Source organism: Propithecus coquereli, unplaced genomic scaffold (genome assembly GCF_000956105.1).
Source record: "Propithecus coquereli isolate 6110/MARCELLA unplaced genomic scaffold, Pcoq_1.0 Scaffold54, whole genome shotgun sequence".
Lineage (NCBI taxonomy): Eukaryota > Metazoa > Chordata > Mammalia > Primates > Indriidae > Propithecus > Propithecus coquereli.
The window spans coordinates 5,389,131-5,415,432 of record NW_012151285.1 but is presented as its reverse complement, the minus strand read 5'-3'; the positions used below and the strand labels follow the sequence as shown (position 1 = coordinate 5,415,432).

At 37.1% G+C, this 26,302-nt stretch overlaps 1 protein-coding gene across 4 annotated transcripts in view; it reads right to left on the bottom strand.

Annotated features, from left to right (window-relative positions):
* Positions 1-26,302, bottom strand: part of GRIK1 (glutamate receptor, ionotropic, kainate 1) — a 454,613-nt gene that overhangs the window by 16,530 nt on the left and 411,781 nt on the right. For all 4 annotated transcript variants that reach the window (XM_012657351.1, XM_012657350.1, XM_012657352.1 and 1 more), the window contains 4 exons: positions 23,469-23,587; positions 19,217-19,434; positions 5,573-5,798; positions 502-752 (listed from right to left, as the gene is read on the bottom strand). In XM_012657351.1, the coding sequence (XP_012512805.1) occupies positions 502-752; positions 5,573-5,798; positions 19,217-19,434; positions 23,469-23,587 (814 nt within the window). The remainder of the gene's footprint in view (positions 1-501; positions 753-5,572; positions 5,799-19,216; positions 19,435-23,468; positions 23,588-26,302) is intronic.

The window sequence follows — 26,302 nt, the reverse complement described above, 5'->3', positions numbered from 1 at the left end:
GGAGTGAATTACACTTTTACAAATTATACTTTGGTAAAAGTAAATACTCAATTTCATACTACTTTTATATACTTATAGAAATTGTTTTGCATTAGTATATGAGCTCAGAGTCTATACTTAAGGGCTGGTAACATTTCTCTCAAATACTTTTTTATACCTTTTCCAATTTTGGATTTATTTCTTCCTTGCTCTATCTAGGGTTTCTATCTTAAGAACAAATAACTGTTTAAGAAATTAACTGAGTTTGGAATTTCTGCACTGTCATTCCAAATAGCACTAATTGGATTTAGTGTATAAGGCTTTTCCTTATCATTAATAAATGATGGAGCTGCACTGCCCACAGCACCTGGCAGTGATTCAATAGCTCTTTGCTCTAACTCAAAAGTGGCTCTTCTGGGCATCTAATTCAATAGACTGTTACAAAAAAGTCCTTAAAACCCCCAAATTTAAGATAGATGATGCAAACTAAAAACTACTCAGTCCTAGAAAGAGAAGACTCACCTGTTCAATATCATTGTTCTTCCGTGATTTGTATATGAATTCTCCAATAGCTACAAATACAGAAAGGACCAGTCCAGCAGCCAGAACAATGAAGATGCCCCCAATATTTTCTACTCCCAGAGCACTGGCCTCTTTGTTGTCTTCCTCGGGGCAGCCATTCCCACGCCACCACTTCTCTTTCATCATGTGCAACTTCCCTTCTTCTTGCAGTTGCAGAATAGCAATCGTAATTTTATCTCGGTAAGGAGAGCCTGAGGGTGAAGTCATTGGTCATGAAAATGTTAAAGAAGACATCAGAAAATATTTTTGTCTTAGCGGTAACCACTTTATGGTTGTTATGAAACCCCTATCCACAAATCAAGTAGCAAAGGACAGGAAAGTTCAGTCCTATATTTCGAAGGCTCCAAATAATTAGAAAGGGGATACCTGACATATTAAGATTACCTCTGGCCCAGACTATTGGCTTCTTTTAAATAAGGAAGACTAAATTAGCAGTTCTGTGACATAGCTCTGTTTCTGTTGAGTTTGTCATGAGTCTTTTCCTACGTCAAAAAATTTCCTTGTTTAGATTCTACTTTTTCTAGGCCCTTGGTTGTCTCATATTGTGACTGAGCATGGCTAGATGACCAACAATGCCATTTCCTCTTCTTCCTAGGGGTGTAACTAGACATTTTCCGCTCTCCCTAAGAGTTCAGTGTGGTCACGTGACTGCTTTCTAGCCAATGGGAGCTAAGGAGATTTTTGACATTTCCAGTGGAATGCCATAAATCTTCCCAGCTTGATCATCTGCTCTTTCTCTTTCCCTTTTCCTAAATACACAGCAAGGAAAAAGGGATTTCAAGTCAGTACGGTTGGTAGAACTACAATTAGAAGGAACTTGCATCCTAGAATGACTGCATGAAGCAGAGCCTCTCTTTCAATCCACACTGGGCTATGACAAGATCAACATTTACTGTGTAAGCTACTGAAAATGTGTAGATCTTGATTATAGGTGTTAATCCATACTGACTCATGCACCCATTAAGATGAACTTAAGAGCAGCTTTTGAATAATTCAAAGGTCCTATAAAGTTCAGTCAGGTTTGGAAAATTTGCAAGGACTTTATTGATATTATGTATACTCTATATTCTAGTAATGCTATTGAAGATTTAATTATGTAAGGGCTGGAGAGTGCCAAAATCTATTTGTATACATAGCTTTTCAATACTGGATTCCTGTAAATCAATGCAAGGGAAGAGACAAAATAAGATTCTTTTATTCAATTTCTCCTTACATGCTAAGAATTTTTGTTAGCATTTCTTATACTTAGTAGGAAAGTAGTACACTCTGGCTCTCTCTATTTGCAAACTTTAAAGTCTTTTTTGGTAGAAGTAAATTTATAATGAGGTGTCTTAGGACTAGAAGAAATATTAGAAATGATATAGCCTAGTCCATTTGTTTTAGAATTGAAAAATTTAGAAGCTGAAACTATGAGTGAAGCTAATAGTTACTGACAGAGCCAAGGATCAAACTCAATTCACCTTATTTCTTAGTTCTCAGTGTTATTTTCATGAACATGTTCTCATACCACCTCTCCCATCCCCACATGTGCCTTTTTTCTCATGGCATAGTTTAAGTTAGAAAATCAAAGAGTTAACATTTATGACATTAGTCATTTATTTTCCTCCTAAAACTTTCTAAAATAATTGTCAGCACTTAAAAGCAATTTAAAAGAGAAGCATAACACTTTGGAGTGAGATCATGGCTTGTTAGTTAAGAGTATGAATTTTTGGTGAAAAAAAATGGGTCTTGTAAGATAAATTAAAAGATATTGGCTATTTGCTTAAACATCCCTTGAATAATGGCCAGTGTCAAAATTAGCACTGTTAATACACCCATAGCAGGTGAGCAATTAAGTAAACCAGGAGTACTTTGCTTTAATGTACACGCAAGTGCTTTGAAGAGTGTAAGAACGATTCTTATGTTAGTGGTCGCAGTAGTAATCACAGCAATATACACAGTGGGCACTCTGTAAATGCTGACTGACACTCTCCTTCTGCCTTCAGGCTGCACAAGACCTAAAACATTTCAGACAGATGGGAATCTGATCTCTGTTTAAACTTGGTCTCTAAGAAAGGTAATTTCCCGCCTCCTGGTAACCTGTTTAAATCTTAACTGCTCTCATTCTCTTAGAATTTTATTTGAAATCACTCAGGAGGTACATTTTCAGAACTTCTGTCCTGAGTGTCTCTAAGAAGGAGTGTCTTTAACTTTGTGTTGTGACTGATCCAACTTTGGCAATCTTTGACCATGGAACAGAGCTTGGAGCCTCAAGGCAGTCAGTCAGGGCAAGACTAGAAGTGTGTGGGGAATTTTAAATATCTGGATGTATTTTAGTTTCAATTTTTGTTGCTGTTGCTTAAATGGACTGAATAACATCAGAAGTGATTTATTATGTCACTTGAAAAAATATACATGTATATCCACAGATCTTCCTAAATAGCAACTGATCTTTCTTAAAGAGTCAATTCATCATAGAGGAAACATCTCACAAATTTTTCCAACAGCCGTATTCCCAATGGATGTATTCTCTCTGAGGTCTGCCATCTGTTTCAATTATTCCTCCATTGTTTTTGGTATAAATGCATGACAGGTTTATAACCACTATGAAAAATCCCTGAAGTGTATTTCTTTTCATGTAGGAAGTGGGGGAAAGCCTCTTCTACTTTGGAACTTGGGTGAGGTTGGCAAAAAAGAGAATGAACATGTACATTCAGATCTCTATCCTATCCATCAAATGTAGTGACACTCGTCATTGGGTCAGCCTCATTCACATGCAGCAGGCAGTGATTTCCAAAGTGCTGCCCTCATTTAGGAGAGTTGCAGAAAGAAGCCCATTGTTCCCTCCTGCCCCTCAGCTCTATGTTACTCACTATACTCTCAGATTTTAACTTTTGAGTTATATTCCATTCTGCAGAAGGAATGGTAGTTCAAGGTCTCACATTAAACTGGGAATGTTCTCAGGAAAAGTGATACACATTGTTATTTTCTATCATTATTACTAGACAAGAACTTTGGTGGCAAAAAGTGTGTTGAAAAGTGGTGAGGGGTAGGGCTATGAGGTGGAAGATGGAACAGTAAAAGGGCAGTTTTTGACTTTGTAATTTAGTTAAGAGATGGTTCTAGTAAGAAACTATGGCTGCTCCTCTAAGGAGATGCAGACTATATTACGGTCAATCTTAGGGTCTTGATTCTGCAGAGATTTAGGCAAAGGGATCCACTCCTGGTGTTCTTGTCTGACTTAAGGTTCATTTAACTAAAATCAGCAGTGATGAGATATAAAAAATAGCATCTGTCTGACTTCCCCCACCCCTATTATCTAAAATGAGGTGGCAAAGCGTGGTTAGGGAGATAGGACATTGTTTTTAAAGTCAAAAAGAGCCATAATGTCCTTTTAGTTAGTGCTTAACTGTCCCATTGGGTCCCCTGCAGAACATGTGGACTAAATCATAGGAGAACTTACCACTTGGGGAAAAATATGCATTTCATTAGTAATATTGATTTTTACACCAGGAAAAGTTATTGAAAATAAAGGAGCAAAAGGAAGTTATAGATCCCCTAGCCCAATCATTCTGCAGAAGATTTATTTAGAAGATGTACATGATAACAATAATAATAAAGTTAGTTTCTCTATAATGTGTATTTCTAACACCAGATAGATAGCAGAGAATCAGATTGGTTGTGTATTCACAGTAAATGTTGAAAATAGTTGACCTTTATCTGATGAATTAAATTAGCATTAATCGAAAGTTGAATATAAGATATATAGTCTCTTTTTCTTAACGATTTTGTTGCCAAATAAAAGCATCAGGACAGTTTACCTATAATTGGATTTGTTTCTTTTGTTTTCCTTGAAAAATGGAATATCTGACAATCTTGTGCTCAAATTCCCATGTCTGCAACTGTCTGACCCGAAATGTAGCTGCCTGTTTTAGATAAGTCATATGGCCTCTAGTTGCCACCATTCCCTCCTGCCTCCTGGTGCAAACATGCTTTACTCACTTTTGATACCTGTTTTGCCTCTGTAAGCATTTCATTTTATGATTCCTGCCTAATATTGGTGATCAAACTGGATAATCCCTTTTAAACAACAAAAATAATAATACAAAAAAGCAAATCCTATCTACCTTGAGCCCTTAATCATCTGGCTTTACTGTAACTATTTCTGGACTAGCCCAGTGGCCCGGATGATCCCTGGCTCCTCTCCTTTGAAATGTTTATCAGGTTACCAACGACTCACTGGAGAAAAGCAGGTTGCCACTATACCGGAGTCTTATACAACACAGTTTTCTGTAGATAGGGAAACAGTAGAGAGGGAGTTTTCTATAGAGAAGGAATCAGTAATTTCCCTTGAACATAGAATATTCTATTTGCGTCTATTGCAGGTATACAAGAAGACATTGCTGTATGGGTCTGGATACCTACAAGGCAATAAGATGCCTCGGAAGAGCAGTGGGACAGAATTAAGGAATATTTGGAGATTTTTAGATAGTTGTTGATTGAATCTAACACATTGCCTGAGCAAATTATAACTATAATGTAATATTTATCCTTTTTCTTTTGACTGATATAGCTTTGCTTTTTCATCTATTGATATGGAACACTAGTTCTTTAACTTTTGCCTCTTAAATTCAGAGTCAATTTTCTTCTATTCTAATATAATTCAATGCAGAAAAAATACATAAGTACATATAAGTATTGAAGAAAATAATGTAAAGAGGATTAATTAGAAAGATATTCCCTTTAAGATATTTCTTTGGGATAAAATGAAAAACATCTATGTGCTCTTAAAGAGTTATATATTGGTAAAACTTGAAAGAAATACTGGTTAAAAGTGCATTAAGTTAAATATCAGGAAATCTTGAAGTCAGACTATGCCTCTGATCTATATGGACATTTCTCTTATTTATTAGTCCACGAAAGGCATCATAGGCTACTAAGAATTTGGAATACAGAACTCTGACCCTATTCCCTTCCATACTTGCAATTGACATTCACCGTCTCAGTCTTGGCTAATGACTGCCCCTCTTACCAATTGGCGTTCCCACTCCATAACCTTTGGAGTCAATGAGGCCCCCAATCTGAGTGAGGTTGCAGTTTCTCTGAGTCACATACTCAATGCTGGTGGACTCCATCAGCAGGGCATAGTCGGTGGTGAGCACCCGTTGGATGCCCTCATCACTGTTTTTTATCAGTGCGGTCTGCTGTCTGCTGCTCATGAAAGCCCACATCTTCTCGTAGGTGGATATCTTTGATTTCTGCAGGGAAAGAAAGCACAGCCACCAGCAGAAGAGTGCTGAAAAAAATATAGCCTAAAGCTATCCTAAATCCCAGTGGTTCAAATAATATAGGAATAATTTTCCTCAGTAGGTGGAGAACTCAGATGGATGATCCCGGGACTTCAGTTTGGTAGCTGAGAAGAGCCCAATTCACTACAAGAAAACACTTGGAGGTACTGTGGCAGCCACTGAGGAAAAGGAGACCTTGACTGATCCATGCAAGACATTAGCTCAAGGTCTTTTCATTGCTTTCAGTGGGGGAAGAAAGAACATTGCTACCAATCATTGCACTCGCCTAACAAACTGTGGCCACTTAAGAACAAGCCATCGTGGCCCACTGGGCCACCGGGTGACTGGCTCACTCCAGGACTCTGTTCATTTACTACATTCCCTTCCAATCACTCAACTTCAGCAAGCATTGTTTTACTGTTTGCAGGTAGGTGGTTTTCAATCCTGTATCCAGGGTTCCTTTGCTGGGAAAAGCCCTGGGATAAATCACTGTCTTTCTCTGGCTTTATTTGCAAACAAAAATTGCCTTTTACTCTTTTCTAAATAACCTAGAATGTAAATGCTCTTTTCAAATTAAAATTCATATCAGAAACTTCTGTATATATTTTTATATATACAATTTTAACTGTGATCATATTAAAATACAGCAATGAGAACTGCATATTCCATTTCAAAGTGTTCTGTAAGTTTGTCTTTTCCCATATTCTTCAGCTTTCTGATAGGTTAAATAATAAACCACACATATGTTATATAATATATGCATCTACACATACATCTACCCATCTATGCATATATGTACTACCTCATTATCTTACTTTTTGATTGTTAGAATATACTGCATAAATGTTCATATTGCTTAGATATGAATTTTCTATTATTTTGAATAATGATTTATGATTAGACATTGTGCATTTTATGTGGCAATTTCCATATAGGTCCAATCTTTTTTCCTAATTTGTCTTCATTTGCATCAAACTCCTCTCCATTTATTTCAAAGATGAAAGACGTTATAGGAATTACTGATATTTTTAAGCTAAACCCAATTCTCATGCATGTACATTGTGCTCACACGCGTTAGACAGATTACTTGACAGGCATAAGATGTATCATCTCATGAGTGCAGAGAAGCTTAAAACATGATTTTGGGCCATAAGCAATAAACGGAATACCTGTGGAGTCAACTCTATCATGGTTATTCATGCTCAAGTGTTCCTGGGGGCTCACTCAATTCCTAACTCTATTTAAGATCTGGGTTAATACTGTAGGCTTTATGAGTTAGGGGAGGACAGATGGCTTTATTTTGGATTGTTAGGCATTGAAAAGCCCCCTGAGAAAGGTCTTGTGAGACAAATAACAGCTCAATAAACAGTACCTTATAGATATTGGTATTTTATGGGACCCATTCTGTCATGATGAAGCCCCTGTGAGTTAGTCCTCAACCCCAGAGACATCCGCAACTTGGAGCTCCTGCCTCCATGACAAAGGTATGTTTTGAGGGTCAGGGTTAGTGCCTCATTTGTTGTATGATTTCAGCCTTGCCAAGTCTGATAATGCTAAACTTACAATAAAGAGCTACTCATACAAGTGTAGGAAGGTCAGTCTGTCTTCTGGCAGTAAATGCACTGTTGGGGAAATGACTTCTCCATCAGAAAACTACCTTAAGGGAAAATAATTTTCTTTGAAGTATAAAATTTTAAAGTTGTTACAGACTTTAGAGAGCCTCTCATTCACACTGCTGCTTTCACAGAGGAGGAAGTTTTGGTGACTTCAAAAATCATGAAGCAAATTAATATCAGAGCTAATCCTGGACCCCAGAACCCCCCAATTTCTAGTTCAATGCTCTTTTCACTGTCCTGTTCTGATTTAGGGGAGGTGGATGTCTACGTTGCCTAAATTCTTTTGAGAATGATTTTAAACTTATTGGATCAAAAATATAAAAATACAGTTATATTCAAGGACTCACATTATTCTCTGAGGCAGTTTGCTATTAATAGTCTCATGTCAATACAAAATAGGAATCAGCTTCTATATAAAAAAATTTCATGAAACATTTATTTTTTTCACCATATTTAAATTTTATTAAAATGAATATTGTAAATAGAAGACTGGATTTTTGGTTTATAAAAGTCAGGAACAAAACAAAGTCAATGGTCAGTTCATCCTTGATAAGTGGACAAAGTGTGGGAAGTCCTTCAAGACAGTGGTCCCCAACTCTTCTGGCACCAGGGACAGTTTCATGGAAGACAATTTTTCCATGGATTGGGGGTGGGAGGATGGTTTCGGGATGGTTCAAGCACCTTACATTTATTGTGCACTTTATTTCTATTATTACTACATTGTAATATATAAGGAAATAATTATACAACTCACCACAGGTTGGGGACCCCTGCTTTAAGGCATCCAGGGAATTGAAGGGCATGGAAGGGGATAAAAAGATTCTATTCTAAATCTATGCAGCTCTTACGGAGTCCCTACCAGGTGTGGTTCTCAAATTATCTGAAATCTATGAAATGTTCAATCCCTGGCCTACCTAGCCACGGTCCTACTGTGCACAACTAGAATGCAGGTCAGCCCACACGTGACTCACCACGTGAGTACTCAACAGCACTCACAGTGCTCTAAACTCGAGGAGAAGAGAGATCAAGAGCTTAGCGCCACCATAATATTCAACAGCTGCAACATTCCTGAACTCTTACTCTCAGTTTCTTATTTTGTCACAGCTTGGTAACAAAATGTTTCCAAAGCCAGCATGTTCTTCACACTACACTTTAAGGAACACTGCTCAATGGAGTGGAGGAGGTCATTTATTTAAATCCAATCATATCCACTTCTTCCATCTTGGAGTAGAAGGTTGTTCTAGGCCTGATCTCCCCAGAGAGCTGTAGGGGAAATCTAGTTGGTATGGACCCCTTTGAAACAGGGAGGGTAGAACCTTCTCTCTGTAAGAAAACTGTTACTTGGTAGGGGACTTGTTCAAGTTGAAGGTCCAGGAACCATTATAAAGTCCTTTGATCCTTTGCTCTTCTTGCCCCAGCCTAATAATGGTCAATATAACGGGTGAAAGAAGAGCACCCCTCTGCTCTCACTTTAAGTTCTCATTCATCATTTAGAATATTTGCTGTAGTGGGGCTCCACTGTATTCCACATTTAGAATTTTAGGCTACTTGAGATGCTAGGGAGCTTAGAGTTCACGGGAAGACCCAAAATAAGCTAAGGAATAACTTTTTTAATAGTTAGAAATATCTGTAGGCAGCTCAAGCACCTTAGGATACAGTGAGTTTTCCACCACTAGACACCTACAAAGAGAACTTCATGCTTAGAAGAGTTTCATTTAAGAATCCTTCAACCCTCAAGTTCTACTGTCTAGACAGACCGCTTTCTAATACTTAGACTGGTTCTGAGGTCAGACACAGTAAGTGACACAAAGAAGGTCACAGTTGTTTAATGAAAGGACCAGTAAAGAATTGAGGGCTCTTTCCTCCTATCTCCTGAGTTCCATCCACTGTCAGGCCATGCTCAGTAATGTTGATTTTTTGTTAGATCAAAAAGTAGCATTTGGGGGGTAGTTAAATTACATGTATTCTTTTTCAACAGAATTTTTCATGCTTATGACACAAATTTTAATAATTCTTAAAAATAGGATTATACTTCATGGAAAATTATCATAAATTTTAAAAGACCGAGCAGACTGTGTGAATGACAGCCTGAGTGTTTTTGCATTTCTAGACCATGCACAGTCTCAGCTAGCCTGCGAAATCACTCTAAATAATATATATTTTAAAACAGAAATAGCAATTGCCTCTCATTTCACTGGATATGTCAAAAGTTAATTATAATATTTGGAATGTCTCTGAGCTTCTTAGCAAAAGTAGCTAAAACTGAAAAAGCCTCATTATTAAATCTGAAAAATGTATTTATTTATTTATTTTAATTCTGAGAGGCATCTGGTTTAGATAAATTCATTTTGTCTGTTTAAATCTGATTATGTGTCTATCTTGATGCTGATGAGACATTGTTGGCAAAGAGTAAGCATTTTTCATCTGAAATCTGTTATAGGGACTGTGTCAATTTTTGATGACCATTATTTATTTCTCTCTCATTTTCCCCTATAATGCATGCAGATCGAACACTCACTGGGAAATACTTTATAATGTGTTTGTCAGAAGTTAAAAACTGCTTATTGAAAATAGTAATAACAACCAGCACATACATTGTCTACTGTGTACCAAGGACTATTTTAAGCATTTTTTGTATATTAATCAATTAATTTTTTACAATAATCATATAACAGAGGTACTATTATTATTTCTCTTTTACAGATGAGGAAATAGAAGATGGCATAAAGAAATGATGAAGCCAGGATTTGACCCCAGCAATCTGGTTCCAGGGTTTGTGTTCTTAATCAGTGAGGAATTAACTATTTATTTTAATACACAGACCATCAGACTCATGGCTTGACTAATGTTTCAACAGGAATAACAAATTTGCTAAAGAAATGAACAGAAACTTTTCAAAAGAAGACAAAATAATGGCCAGAAAACATATAAAAAAATGCTCAACATCTCTAATCATTAGAGAAATGCAAATCAAAACCACAATGAGATAACCCCAGTGAGATTGGCCTCTATCAAAAAATCACAAAACAACAAATGCTGGCGAGGATGTGGAGAGTCACAAACACTCTTACGCTGCTGGCGGGACTGCAAATTAGGCAACCTCTGTGGAAAAGAATTTGGAGATACCTCAGAGAGCTAAAAATAGAAATACCATTCTATCCAGCAATAGCACTATTAGGCATCTACCCAAAAGAGCACAAAACATTCTACGATAAAGACATCTGCACCCGAATGTTTATGGCAGCACAATTCACTATTGCAAGAATGTGGAAACAACCCAAGTGTCCATCAATCCATGAGTGAATTATTAAAATTTGGTATATGTTTACAATGGAATATTACTCAATCATAAGAAACGACAGTGATCTAGCACTTCTTATACTTTCCTGGATTAAACTTAAGCCCATTATTCAAAGTGAGGCACCGCAAGAGCAGAAGAGCGGGATCCACTTGTACTCGCCATCAAATTGGTACTAACTGATCAACACTAGGTCGATCACATGGCAGAAATACTCTCTAGGGATTAGGGGGATGAGGGGACAAATCTACAACTAAAGGACACGGGGAGCACTAAAGGGAAGGAAGGGCATGCCTTTAACCCGCACTTTGGTGAGGCAAAGACATAAAGTGTAACTATAATGTTTGTACCCTCACAATACCCTGGAATAATAAAGAAAAAAAAAAGAAATAATTGAAGTAAGTAGCTGTTACATCTTTCTATATCATAGCCAGAGCTGTTGTAACTCTGGCGCTCATATATAACATACACAAACTATTTATATGACTTTTACTAGCTTACACGTGTTTAGACAAAAATGTAGACAGTGTTTTGGGAAGTGCAACCGTTGGAACCTGAACAAAATGTGGATATCGTTTATAATTTTTTCTTTCCTTTAACAGTATTTTGCCTTCCATATAGTTTCACTGTCTTTAGTTGCAGGTTTTCTGCTATAGGATGTAAGGTGTGTGCAGATTCTCGGTTGTTGTAAGTTCTCAAGACAGGTAGAGCCCCCATATTATAGAAATATCCCTCTACTGTTTCATTTTCATTGAAATAAACATAATTTATCACATTATTTTTTCAACCAAGTTATAAGGCTTCTTCAGTGGGATGTATAATCCTATTATTCAGTAGAATCAATAATCACACAATTCTACTTCACACTAATATGTCTGAAGATTTTATTTATAAATGTGGGTTTACGTGTGTTTATTTTGACATCTATCCATGACTCCACACACTTATATACACATTGGGAATAAATTATTGATATTTTATCTTTGCTACCTTATTAAAAGTGATCTTATAAATGTGGTAAATATAGGCATACTAAACAGATGAAATATTAAAACAATTACATTTTAAAATCTCCAATTTCCTTTTACTTTATGTAAATCCTGATCCAAGAAAAACCTTAGAAATCAACCAAAGACATAGAAATCATCTATCTAAAAATTCATATTTGTGAAAGAGATACATCAGAGGTGAATAGTTGCCTTAAAAACAATAATTTCTTCTAACACATGATTAATATATTATTTCATTAAGTAATAAATTCTCATGCTATTTTAAAAATATGATTTAATTTACAAAATCACTTGAAGGAAGACTATCAGGAGAAAATGTTTACAGAGAAGTGAGGATCCTCTGTCTTTCAAATGTGCATAATATGAATACTGTAGTCAATTATGCTCTTATCTGGAATTAATGGAAAGCTATGGCACTTGACAATCCTCCCAGGTTTTAAAAATTCATGAATTTCCTTTAGAAAATTCCCTCAATGGGATTGAAACACCTTTCCTAAAATATTTTTCATGTTTTTCTCCTGTCTAGAGTTAAAGATTGGTCCATTACAGGCAACACATCAGCCTTTCAAAAAGGTTAACTTAAATTGACCTCATGGATTTCTTCCCAAACAAATACATTTTTAACCTACAGAGATCAAACATTTCTGACATTGATGATAAAATTAGCTGTATTTTTCAAACACCAGCTAGTAACTCTTATGTGATGAGTGCCTTCCTATGCAGAGAACTTTGAGAAATGCCTTTCATCTTGCACTTTCTGAAATGGTTATTTCTGTCTGAAATCTGCCTCCCCACAATGGCTCACTGCTTCAGTTCCACTGGTGCAGTGCTCAGTAACTTCCCTGAAATGTCTTTTGGGTTGATGACAGCACCTAACCACTCCCTGGAAGGAGATTATAAAGGTCAGAGAGACCCTTATTCCCACAGCTGGTCCAAAGTCCCTAGACCATGAAAGCCAGAAATGACAAGTCTGTTACGATGTTTTAAAACCTATTTTATCCAAGTCATTTTAGACTAAATCATGATCTAATCTGTGTAATCCTCTGGCTTGAGTCTGGGAGGATGGTGATTTGTTACAAGGCAAACGTCTACTGAAAAGTATTTCTTACATGAGTATTTCATAGTCAATTTGGCTCACAAGGAATTCTTTTGAAGCCACCACGCCACTTCCTGCCTGCACAACGCCTGATGCCTAGGCACATGTTGCATTGTATTTAACAGGTATGCATGCATCTTGTCTCTCTATTGCTATTCAGATCATCGAGCCTTGCACATGATTTTATACCTTGTCCCCTCCTATCTCTTAAAAGTGATAACCTCAGTGCTGAGCATATCAGGATCCTGGAAAAAATATAAATTAAGCTGAGTTAAACTGAACTGCCTCACTCCACTCCTTGGCTGAATTCTAAGGGCAGCCTCAGGCATTTGTTGGTAGGCATCTGTTGCCTACCTACCATCTGGGAGGTGGTTCTTCTGCAAATGCAGTGTATGTGCTCAGGAAGGGCTCCCAAGGCCTACGGTCTTTGTCTGGCTAGGCCTCCAAAAGTCTTTGAGATCTTGGGCACTGACACTTCCTCTGGACATTTCTGTCTTTTAGCAGAAGGCACACATTGCAGAGATTGCAGACAGAAAGGAAGCTGAACAAAGACCAAACTATTTTTAAATCTGAAAGGATTGAAAAACAGCATTCATAGCTAGAGACAAGGGTTAGATGATAACAGTGATGATGTTGGTGACAGTTATAATATCTAACTTTTTTATTGCTTACAATTTGCCAAGTAGTAGTATAAGCATATTACCTCTATTAAGTCATTAGATCCTTAAAGTAATCTTATGAGTTAGGGATTTTCCTCAATTTATAGACTGGAAAATCAAGGTACAGAGAGTTTAGGTAACTTGCCAAGGTCTACACAGCTAACGAGCAGTAGAGTCAGGACTTAAACCCAGGCTGTCTGGTTCCAGACCCTGCCTTGTGAAGCACTTCACTATAGGTTTTAATTTTTAATGTCTATGCCAGCATTTGATGTTAGTCATATCTCCTGAGAAGTTTGGCTGTTACTCCTAATCTCTGAACCATGGGCTAAAATCACTATCTTTCTAGCTGTTGGTTCACAAGGGGCATTGAGAAATCCTTTCTTTCAGGCCTCAAATCGTTCTAAGACTTTTTCATGATGACCTTTTCTTCATCTAGGAGAAAAATGTGACTTGCTACACTGTCACTGTGAGACTAAAGTTTGGACTATCCCATTATTCCACAAGGTAATTAATAGAATTATAGCAAAGAGAAAGAACAGAGCTTTTGTACAGTTTTGACTTTCTATGAGAGATAGAGAAAACCAGTATCTTAGTACCCAATTTCTGAAAGGAAAAGTTGTAATTGGGTACCACTGCTCTCAGTTTTCTTGGGTATAAAAGAGGGAAATAGGTCATGTAGACCCTAGAGGAGCTGTACCTGACTTGTACTCACAGAGCGTGGCCATGAACCAGCTGATCTCTTTTTCTACCTCCTCAAATGCTGGAGATGGTCCCAGGGAGTTGGGAGGGCAGCTAAAGCCTTTACTGTTCAGACTTTTGAAACAATTGAAAGGACCAAGCAATTCACTAGCAAAAAACAGAGAAATCCAATATAGTTAATATTGGATTATTAATTAGTATTATCCCAGTTAAAAATAAACGGGATTTTGTCGAAAAATTCTCACAGAGCCTTTTGAAGTTCTGAATTATTAATACACTGACTTATAAACACAGCCCATTAATTGATTAAAGGCCAATCCCCTGATATTCAGGGAAGAATTTCCTAAAATATCTCCAACAGTACCTGGGAAGTTGATGAAAAGTTCTGCTTCCCTTTGACCTTGTCCAGCTAATTGGCCTTGTGGTGACGAACACACACCCTTTGACCAACAGGCTATTATATTTTTCATAGTATTTAAGGCTGTAAGGCTCAGAGTACTGACGACCTTGTGAAAATGCAACATTTAATAAGCATCATTAGCTGAGTGACTTTGGCCACAAAACTGAGTGCTGTTCTTTTCTTTATGGACAAGTTCAGCTAGAATCTCTGGATACCCACCTAAAGCTTCATTAAAGTATGTGGAATTACATTTATGATTTAACCCTATTCTCTTGTGTAAATATAGTCCTAGTTGATCGATATTGTTCCACACATAAATGATGCAATGAAGGAAAACTGTTACAGCCTCCCTTGTCTCAGACATGTAAGACCTTAATCTAACACTTGCTTTAAAAATCTCAATTTATTCCTTCAGCGTTACCTGAATTCAGATGGTGGACCGTGGAACCTCACCTGGGATATCTTAAAAAATATAAATTTTGTTTTCTTCCTATTGAGAATTGAATACCCCAAATCTGAAATCTAAAATGTTAGGCTGATTGCAAGAATAGCAAAGTCTAGGAGAAAAAGTCAATGAATTTTGATCGAAATTTTAGTGAACAGCTTCTGGCTGCATTTTTCAAGGAGAAATTTCACTAAGAACATCCCTTGCTTGTGGTCCAGAGACCAAGTGTGAGGGATTAGTATATTTTGTTTGATCATGGATTTTTGTAATGTCTGTAGCCCTTTCCTCCTTGCCACTGGCCATTCTTTGTAAAATGATCAAGTCAACTCGATTGAAAGTAAAAAGACAGGTTTCTACCATTTGTGTGCTGCCAGAGGGGTCCTGTTTTTCTGGGAACAAAAACACTTTAAGTTACACTGTGTGTGATGAGAAAACATTTCTCACTAGAATTTTGTTTGTCATTGAGTGGACGTGGGACCCATCTGAGCTAACAACTGATCAGAATGTGCTGAGTTAGCTCAGGCGAATGCAGTTTTCCTTCTTCATTCTCAGCCCACGAGGGGTTATTGTCTTTAATTAAGAGAGAAAGGGAACGAGAAGCCCATGTGGCACAGCAGAGGTGAAACATTAATGTGAAGCCAGGTCAGGACTGAATCCTTGTGACCATAACTGCTGTCACTCAGTGACTCAGGGTGGAACTACCCTGAGAGCTAAAAGGCTGAAGCTTTTTTTTTTTCCCTTATAGAATAATCCTGCTTAAGAACCCTGAGTGTGCATATATCCCTCTGAAGATTTCTGACAGCTTGCCTGCCTCAAGGGAAAGACAAAATCGGATTTAGTCCTTGTTCTTTTTTTGCAAATAAATTCCTTCTTGATAAATATGGTTGCCAGGCCACAAACTAATGTGTAACGTGAGGAACAAGTGTCTCTTCCTGTGTGGGTCTCTATGTATTCATCCATCTACCTCTCTCTCCCTTCCTCTTTCCTACCCTCCTTCCTTCCATTCTTCCTTCACCCTCTCCCTCTCTCTCTGATAGAATTACCTCTTTCAGATAGAATTCCCTCATGCATTTGTTCATTCATTGAAAACCTAGTTTTTGAGTGCCTACTATGTGCCATGCACTGTTTAGGTTCTGGTGATGTAATGGCAAACAAAACAAAACAGACCACGTCTCTAACCTCAAGGAGCTTACTTTCTAGAACTCTCTGAAGTTTGATTGAACCCTGGCTCTTGCTTTGCTAGCTTTGTAACTTTGGGGCAAGTTACTTAACCTCTCTGTTTCTCATTTTCCTCACCAATAGGGATAATATTAGTACTTGTCTCAATTTAATCCTTTTTAAGGATAAAATGAGGTAATATATGCAAAGTATTTAGAAACGGAATGTATGGCTCAGGGTTAGTGCCCAGTGCAGGGTGAGATTTTCATTGATGCTGTTTGTATTATCATCACATTCTTTCTTTCTGAAGTGCTTATTGCCTCATAGTTTGGTGACCTGAGAGAACAGTTTCCTTGTGCCCTATTTTCGGGACCAGGAAGCAAGCAAGAGGCTCTGAAAAAATGCCCAGGGAGCAGTGGTTGTGAGAGCAGCACATGTCTGCCGGAAGTGCATTATCCAACTATGTCTTAGCGCAGTCACCCCAGAGGCCTGCCAGGAAAAATGAGAGTGAGTACTCTGTATGTTTAAAGAGGTGTATGAGCAAAAACAAATCAAAATGAGTTTGGGACACACTTTATAAATACAGGTTGAGTATCCCTAATCTGAAAATCCCAAATCTGAAACTTTATAAGCACTGACATGATGCCACATGTAGAAAATTCCACACCTAACCTCATGGGATGGGTCACAGTCAAAATGCAGTCAGAATTTTGTTTCATGCAAAAAATGTTTAAAAAATTTGTATAAAATTATCTTCAGACTATGCATACAAAGAGCATATGAAACATAAGTAAATTTTGTGTTTTGATTTGGGTCCCATCCCCCAAATATGTCAGTCATTATGTATATGCAAATATTTCAAAATCTGAGAAAGTGCAAAATCCGAAACATATCTGGTCCTAAGCATTTCAGATAAGGAATACTTGATCTGTACATAGACCCTTTGCATAGTAGCAAAATCAGATCTATTGCTTTTTCAAAGGGCAGTGGAGCCTCTTTCTCTTCTACATTTATAATATATATCTAGAAGGAAGTAGAATCTCCTCTGCTTTCTAGTAGCCCATTTTCCAGTACTTTAACTCCCTTTTTATTTCGAGACGGGTCTTGCTCTGTTGCCAGGGCTAGAGTGCAATGGCATCATGTTAGCTCACTGCAGCCTCCAACTCCTGTGCTCACATGATCCTCCTGCCTCAGCCTCCTGAGAAGCTGGGGCTATAGACACACACTACCAAGGCTAACTTTTAAATTTTTTTTTGTAGAGATGGGGTCTCATTGTTGCCCAAGCTGGTCTCAAACTCCTGGGCTCAAGCAATCCTCCTGCCTTGGCCTCCCAAAGTGCTAGGATTACAGGCGTGAGCCACCGCACCCGGCCTAACTCTTTGATATTAGCAAATGAGGTAAATCGTTTCTGATATTTTTTCAGATACACCAAATTCTACTTTTGGCAGTGTCCCTCTGCCCTACGTGCCTTGCAAGTGGCTTTCCTGGTTTCTGACAAGAACAATGATGAATCACTAGCTTGGGGTAACTTGTATCTCTTCACACTATTGATTTTAGGAAAATATTTTCAGAAGCTTGGAAAGCCATATATTTAATGTCATTTGTCTTTAAAACATCACTGTCCAAGGAAGAAACAATCACCAGGCTTTACACATTCGTTAAATCAATGATATGGTTTCTAAAATGAAAAGAATGTTTTAAAACCTTTCTTTTAACTTAGAGGAAAAGTAAATTCTACTTTTTACGTGACTCTGCTTTTTAATAAAACTCTAGGTATAGTTTATTCTTAATACAAGTAAGTCTTTTTATTTGTTATTATTAATTATTAAAATTTGCTGCATAATTAACACCTATTTTTGTGAACCAGTAAATATTGTTATACAAAGAAGTGTCCATTTTTTTCTTACCCTTAGTTTTTGCTTCTAAATTCGTATTCTTCATAAGTCAAAACAGTCCACTCAATCCTGGGGTGACAACTTCATTTTTGGTATTCTGAGTGTGAAACCTTGACAAAGGTGTGTTTAGATTTTATTTTGGTTACAATTCTTGTTTTCCTTTTATTCACATGCACTTTTACCTCCATCAGTATTTCTTAAAAAGAGGCTTTAGCCCTTTCACTGTTTATGGACCCGGTATGTGACTTTGAGCGGGTAATTTAGCTTCTGAAGGTCTCGTTCTCTTCACAAGTAAAGTAAAGGGCTGAACTTCATGATCTTTAAACCTATTGAATCTATTGAATCTATTCAAATCCATTTCTTTCTCGTGAGAACTAGAGTATGTGAGATTTGATAATAAAGGTACTAAGGCTTACTCTGTAACCAAAGGAGAAATAAGTTTCATTACTGTGGGTAATTAAAGACCTGAACAACAAAATGGCCTTGACACTGAAATTAAACCCACACCACCCTAATTTGCCTTTGGTATCTTGGAAGACATTGAAGGTTACTGGAAAACTTCAGGCGTGGATGGGAACATTGTCCTTCATTCGTACAGACAGAATATTAGCCAAAAATCCTCTAGGCTTTTTTGTTTTTAATTCTCCAACCAAATTCCAATATCAACATACATTCTAGTGATCTGTTTCTATCTCATCAAGTATAGAACAGAGAGAATGAAATGAAATTCAAGTATTCTGGTTATCAGAATTTCATATTAAGGAATCTTTATTTTGTGGGTTCTATAAACGAATGATTAATTAATGGGTGGTTAGATCGTATTCAGAAAGCAGCATTTTTTTTCCTCATGTAAAGGCAAGAAAGGATATTGCATATATTGATCCGAGTATACTAAATCAAGGATAGAGGGAATGATAGCTAGTTGGGGACCAAAGAAATTCCTTTATGCTGACTGCAAAGGGCCCAGGGGTTCCTTATAATAAGATTATGTCCTTATAAATTTTATATCATTTACAAAATTGTTCAACATCTTTTTTTGGGGGGGGATAGACTCTATTATTCTGTACCCCCAGTATAAGGTAACCACTGAGAACACTTTGTCAGGTTCTTACCTTGAAGAAGGTCATCGTTGATCCATCTCTGACTGCCCCATATTCTATCTTGGTTTGCTTTGCCAGATCATCTGCTGAATCTATGGGGGATTCCATTCTCTCTACTGTCAAGAAGGCAGCCAGATTGGCAGTGTAGGATGAAATGATGATTAGGGTGAAAAACCACCATATCCCTCCAACTATTCTGGTCGATAGAGCTTTGGGCATCAGCTCTGATCCTGTGATGGTATCATCAGAGTAAGGGTGTTAAACACAGTCAGAAGGAAAGGGAAGACTTATAGTTAAACACTACTGTAGGAAGATAAGCCCATTAAGGACTTACTATCTTGTATGTAGATAATAAAAATGCATTTTCTAGGAAATGGAGAAAAATCTAAATGATCTTTCAAATCATTAATGACTACTAATGGTTAAAATGTAATTTTTCAATAGTTGATAGTATTAAAATGGCTTTAACTGTGAGATATTCTACTTCCAAAATTTAGTTTGTTGAGTTGCTTGGAATTGAAAAGTCAATTCCAAGACTTTTGGCCTTTTATTACTGTCTAAATGCATCTCGTAGTATGAAGTAAATGTTCTAAGTCTTTGTAGAACTATGAAAAGCCTTGAAATCCTAACTTATTTCTATTTAAGGTTAAAGAATGGAAGAAACTTTTAAAAGATTTACATATTATGCTATTTATCACATGTACTTTAATAAAACATTGGAATCTTACAAATAAAATGAAGATTCAGCCATCCTTGGCAATGGATCAATCATTTTTTATAGTTTTTATGTTACTTTTACAGTCATAATTATTTTTTCTAATGTAGATTCTTATTTGGCTAAAAGAATACATTCCTTGAAAAGCATAATTTTGTCCTTAAAGAAAATATGATTTCTTAATTATACTTCGAAGACTGGCTGTTTCTTAGGTGGGAAGAGGACCTTCCTGGTAAGAATATACGTTTTAGATGTCATTCAGATGGTTAGTAATTATTTCTTAAAAATAACATAGAGACACTTAATGTCTTTACCAAGAAAATCCTTCCTCTCTAAAAGAAAGGGCTCATGGACTAAGTTTACTTACATAAAACACAAATATCTTGAAATGTTCTATCTCAATTTTGCTCAAACTGAGCTGTAGAAGTCTATAAATCCAGCAGCAGAATTAGGAGGAATGAGAAGTCCAATTAGAGTTCACTACAATTGTACTGATTCACAAATGGATTTTGGCTGGTCCAATTGCCTGAAATTCACCATCAGTTCTGTACTTAGCATTTCCTACACAAACTTGAAGGTGTGGTGGAATTTATGTGACCAGTTAAAAAGTGGAAGAAAAACATTCTAAATTTGAAATCCTAAAGAGTGAAGTACAGCAGCTCAAATATCTGGTCCATAGGATCCAATTACTATACTGATAAGGTGTTTTAAAGTTTTACAGTTTATAATAGCTTAAGATGGAAAGGAAAATTGAAGTTCACCAATCTACCAATAAATGAGGTTATGCTCAGGTTTAATCTATAAACAGATGCACGTATGGCTCATGAAATCAAAGCCAGCTCAGGGCTAGTGATAAGCAGATCAAGGTTAGTAGAGTTTCTGGGCTTTGAATTAACAGATCTATTTTGCTAATGCTGTTAGATATCTTTGTGCTTTATTCCTTTTTAATGAAGTAAATGGTTTGAGTGCAGTTTGTATTTCCTTCTGTTGTTTGTTTGAATTTGGGTGTGTAATATTACACAGATTCATAATAGTTTCCATTAAATTGCCTCCAAGGATTTAGTGGAATAGCTTTTTGTTGTTGTTTTAATACTGTGGTTTAATGGGATTTATATGCCTGTGGGTGTGTGTTTAATGTCCAAGGTTGTTTCATATCTTTGTACTTAATTAATCTAGCAGCCTTGTGGCAATGTGATATTATTTTAGCTCTTTAGTTGATTATCATTAAAATGCCATTTATTTCATAAAATAGCCATGGAAAATAAATAACACAGTTAATAGATATATTTTTCTCAGCTTATAGGTACAGAATTTCTGCTGTAAATTTATTCTTGCATTATTTGGTTGCATTTATGAAAAGATAAGGTTTTAGTTTATTTATGCATTTGTATAATTATGTATTAATAGTGTATGACAGTAAAACTGGACAGGAAGATGGACAACCAACTGTTGATATGTAATAATATAAATTCCCATCTTTCACACTTTAAAATGCATGTTTATGTTTTTGGATGAAGTTACCTTGGAAATGTAATAAAAATATTAATAGAAACCTACTGAGATTACATTTTAAACCCTTGGTAGATAGCATGAATTATTAATAAATTTCTCAGTGTTCCTTAATGTTTTCAATTTCCACATACTTTTGTGAATTTCATGACTCTCAGTGTTAACTGATATACTTAGAAATGGCTTCTTTCAAGTAGAGATGATATGTGTACTCTAGAGGATGAAGTTATGAAAGCAGTACGAGTAAAATATCACTAGAAAATATTCAGGATGAGAGACAATACTTGCTGAAGTCTCTTTAGTGCCTTTTATGGCAGACATGACAGCCAATCCTGATCCAGACTTTGCTCACGCTCTGCAGAAAAGAGAAAGTCTGAGCATCACATTAAAAAAAATTAAACAAAATGGTTTCCAATTGAGTACAGTGACAAGCTTCTGCTAACAAGAGAGAGTGCAAGAGAGGATAGCATGTTCAAGGCCACATGCTAAAGACAGATGCACCAACAGTCACAAGCACCACAAGTTTGTTCATGGAAACATTTGTTGCACCTGACAAATATTTGTAAACTTCTTGAAAGACAAGCAGAGTCTGGTTGGGGCTGACTGTCATGTACCCAAGGTAGTGGTAACTAACAGACACTGCATCCCACAGTTTGCTGTGGGTGATGGTAAACTCCAAACAGGCAGAAGATGAAAGAGAAGTTCTGGGGGTGGGTGTACTCACATGACAGAAGTCAGTCACAGTCATATACCTGCACAGACCTGCTGCCGGCTTTGTGAAACTTATTCTATTCTAAAAACTGGAGATGGTAAGATATAGGGAGGGATGTCTCTTTCACTCTGAAAGTAATTTTTCTCAAGACAAATACTCTAAAAATTAAATGCACTGGTAAAGTAGCATATGGCTTCTAATGGAATTTCTTGTAGGATTTATAGCTCTGTGCTATATTTTATGCAAGTGATTTCTAGTAAATCAGGTGATGTCTACACCTATTTAGCAGTGCCCACATAAACTGCTTAATTGTATAACAGATGATTTGCTTACTTTCCTCAACTATCTGGTATTTCCACACTGGAGACTCTTTCTCTTTCTCTCTCTCTCTCTCTCTAATTTGAAGACCCAGAATAGAAACCTTTCAAGTAGTATGGTAACAACTTCCTAATGAGAAACCTCAGTGTTCACCCCCAAATAGCAAATGTGTTTAATGTATATCCCAGTTGAATTTTCCTTTTCCAATGTATTTTTCAGCTTATAGTCAAATGAGCAGATATTCCAAACACGACGGCATCTGCGACTTATGATTTTCTTAAATTAATGCATTTAATCTTGGAAGTTTTTCTATACCATATGTCTGGAATCAAAGCTGAAGAAAAATCCACAAAAGAGATGGATTTTTTCCAAAGTTTATAACAATTTCTTTCTTCCCTCCAACCGAAACAAAATCCCCCAAATCATAGAAAACGTATAAAAGAGATTACATTTCTATGGCTGAATTTTATTTTCCCAGCCCCTACAGTGTATTGTTGCTATGGTCACCCACTGAGGGAGAGTGTGAACGGCACTGGGAGGCTATGATGAATCTCAGTAGGGTTTGTCAGAGTGGTCATTAGGTAGAAGTTCTAGGTACTGTCAGTAATTGGAGGAATCTAAGTGAACTTAATCTTCAAAAGATTTAAATTCCACTCCTTTTAAACCTTTGCCTTGTAGAGTTATGGCCAAAAAGGAAAGGACCGACATCTCCATCTATGCAAGTTTGTAAACAATTTCTAAGGTACTTTATCCTTTGCTACCCAGAGGAAAATTTGTATTCATTGCTTGATAAAAGTGTTTTAGATATGTAGCAAGGGAGTTCCATTTAGGTCATATTTTTTGCTTTTTCTTTGTCTCCAGAACTGGCTAGAAAGTCAGTTGCTATTTTTTTTTTAAATTGCTGAGATGGTGTTTGAGCCTACCCTCTAGCTTCACGGTGGAGTTTACCAGCACGAAAGCCTGTCAGCAGACTGTGGGATGCGTGTGACAAACATGGGCAACCGGAATACCTTGCTGCATGAGAGCTCCAACTCCAAACCAGAAACTGTTTAGTAAAGTAAAATTGTTTTCCACCACATCTGAGTCAGGGTTGCACGGGTGGGGGTTATACCACTCATAGGGTGTAAACCTGTGGCAGTTAACAGAAACAGTCTGTCAATATCAGATAAACGCATGAGGGCACCGACAAAACCTGCTGAGCGAGCAGAAACCTCAACAGTTAATGATGAATGCTTCAGACCAAAAGAGGAAAGGCCGTGTTCATAAACTTGCAGCTTTGGCAGACAAAGTGCAAAGAAAGAGCCTTGAGGTGTTAGTATTTACCAGACTTCTTATTTCTGGGCAAAGCCCTTTGGTCAGCTGGAAATGTTCTCCTCAGATCTACGTCTACAGAATTCTTCTGAGTTCTCATTCATTTCCATTTTACTGAACAACTAGATGAGCTGTAAAGAAAGGTTCGCTCGTCCCAAGTATTCACCCCACCAAGTAGCGATGAGCATGACAGACACACACTTGTTGCATAGGAACTACAGCGTCAAGATACCATGTTGCTAGGTCCTGGGGGAGACACGAAGAAGAGGGGTGATTTGCCTTCAGGGGTTTCTATGGACAGATGCTGAGCAGGAACCTAAGTGGTCTAGTAAGTTTTCAGTGCATCAAAGGGGCTGGCTGCAAGGCTAAAAAATATTAGGGAACAAAAAGAAGAACTGGATTTGGGACACATTGGATATTTTTAGGATAATACATGGGAAAATATCATAATCCTTAAGTGATGAAACAAAGTTTAAGTTTGGAAATATCATGACCCAGGCCTATTGGTACCTTAGTATTAACTCTATAGCATGCCTCACTGGAGAGTTTTAAATTCATAATTTCCTCTTGATTTGTTTTTAATATAATTATTCTCAGAACTATGGCCTGTGGTCACTTAATCACTGACACTGTTTAGGTTAGAGATATGTTTTCTACAGTATTATCTGAGGTCTACCCACAAGGTGGTGAGCCACCACCAGCAGTAACATTTTCTAGAAAAACAACTGTAGTCTAGGAAGTCCACCTTGAACAATTTACTCAACCTCTCTGGCCTCAATTTCCTTATTTGAAAAGAGAAGGGAATCCAGGTATCCCTGGGCGGGGGTGGTGCTTAAAATGAAAATTTGTGGAACTGAATACAGTTTTGTTTCTTTCCCTATTTTGTAAGCATCTATCTGACCTATGCAGCCCAAAGGATGTCTCTGCTCTGTGATTATTTTGGGGGGCTATCTTGCCAAGCAGTGGTTATTTTTCCAAAGAGGCATTGGCATATACTCAGCAAAGTGATCTGGAAATGATTTAAAATGCAGTAATTCTTAGCACTGGAAGCTTTTCTATTTGCCATTGGGTCCTTTGAATGTTAGAGTAGTGTTAATATGCCATAAAGCCAAGGAGAACATATGGAACTCTCTCTAGCCATAAGGTTTCAGCAGTAAACAATAGCAGGTTGCTGGTACAATGGGGAGAACTGGGCTTAAGGTGAATACATTATCTAAAGCGAAGAACAGGGCACGCTGTGAATCATGCAGAAGGAACTGGGCAGACAGTTACTTTTAATGAAAAACTGCTCTCCAAACCCCTGGACACCTTCTGGAAAGTGTGCATTGTTTCCTTATTGAGTCTTAGGGGAACTGGGAAAACAGCCTTGTGGTTTATCCCACCATAACGGGATAAGCCCGACTCGTTATTGTGGCTTCTCTACGGCTGCAGGGTACACCGTGCAGGTTCCTACAAAGCTTATGAATAGAGCTTTAATTGACAATGCCATGCCAATACATTTCAATTAATGTTTAAACAATATAATTAAGTTTTGAATTTATACACTCTTATAACCATAGTAGTTTGCTGAGCTGAAGAAATGAATACCAATATTAGTGAACCTATTAATTGAAACAGTATGCAGAGTAAAGATGCCGCTGCTTAAACAATATCATTGTCACTTGTACAATAATTTTAAAATATTAATTACAATAAATTAGGAGGCTTATGCATTCAAGAGAAGGTTTTTTTTTTTTTTTTTCCCCAAATAGACCATAAAACCTTGCAACCACCAGCCGCCTGATATTCTGGCATTTTTTTCCCCAGATCTGCTCCCATTAATGAGCTCACTACTTCCCTCCTTGGAATGCTACTTTTAACTTCATCTTGTTTCCATATTTCACATTTTGCACTTATAAGTGAGCAATTAATCTAATTTTTTTGTGGCAAAAAGGAAAGCTGTCTAAATACCAATGTGATTCTGCCTGCTCTGCAGAGATATTTTAGGTTCTTTCTCTTCGGGATTCTGAGTGACTTGGGGAGCATGAGGACTGGTGAATATTAAATGATGACATGATGCTGTGCTGTCGGACATTGTATTTTTATAATGCAATAGACCTACCTGTTGCCTGGATGTAGATATTTCAGCTTGGAATTCCTAACACCTGCTTAAATAGCCAGTGTGACAGCAGTGTCAGCATCAGGCAGTCTGGGGGAAGGATTAATATATGACCTACACCTGTGATAATCTGAAATTGCTATCCCCAAATGACTCTCAAGAAATCAATACTGATCTGCAGTAAAATGTTAGAGAAAGGGACAAATGTGCTTAGAAAGTATGTCAAAACTTGCGTATAGAAGAGTAGCCTTATGCTGAAATGGGAAGCCCATTTGGAGTTTATGTTTATATATGCCAGATTTATAATGGAATGGAAGATATAAAATGATCCTCACACTGAAGTTTGCTAATTAAACTTCTTGTGGCTGAGAGTGGACATTAGGCTGTATTGAGGAGGGGGAAATCATTCATCTTTCAAAGAAGAATGCTCTATTT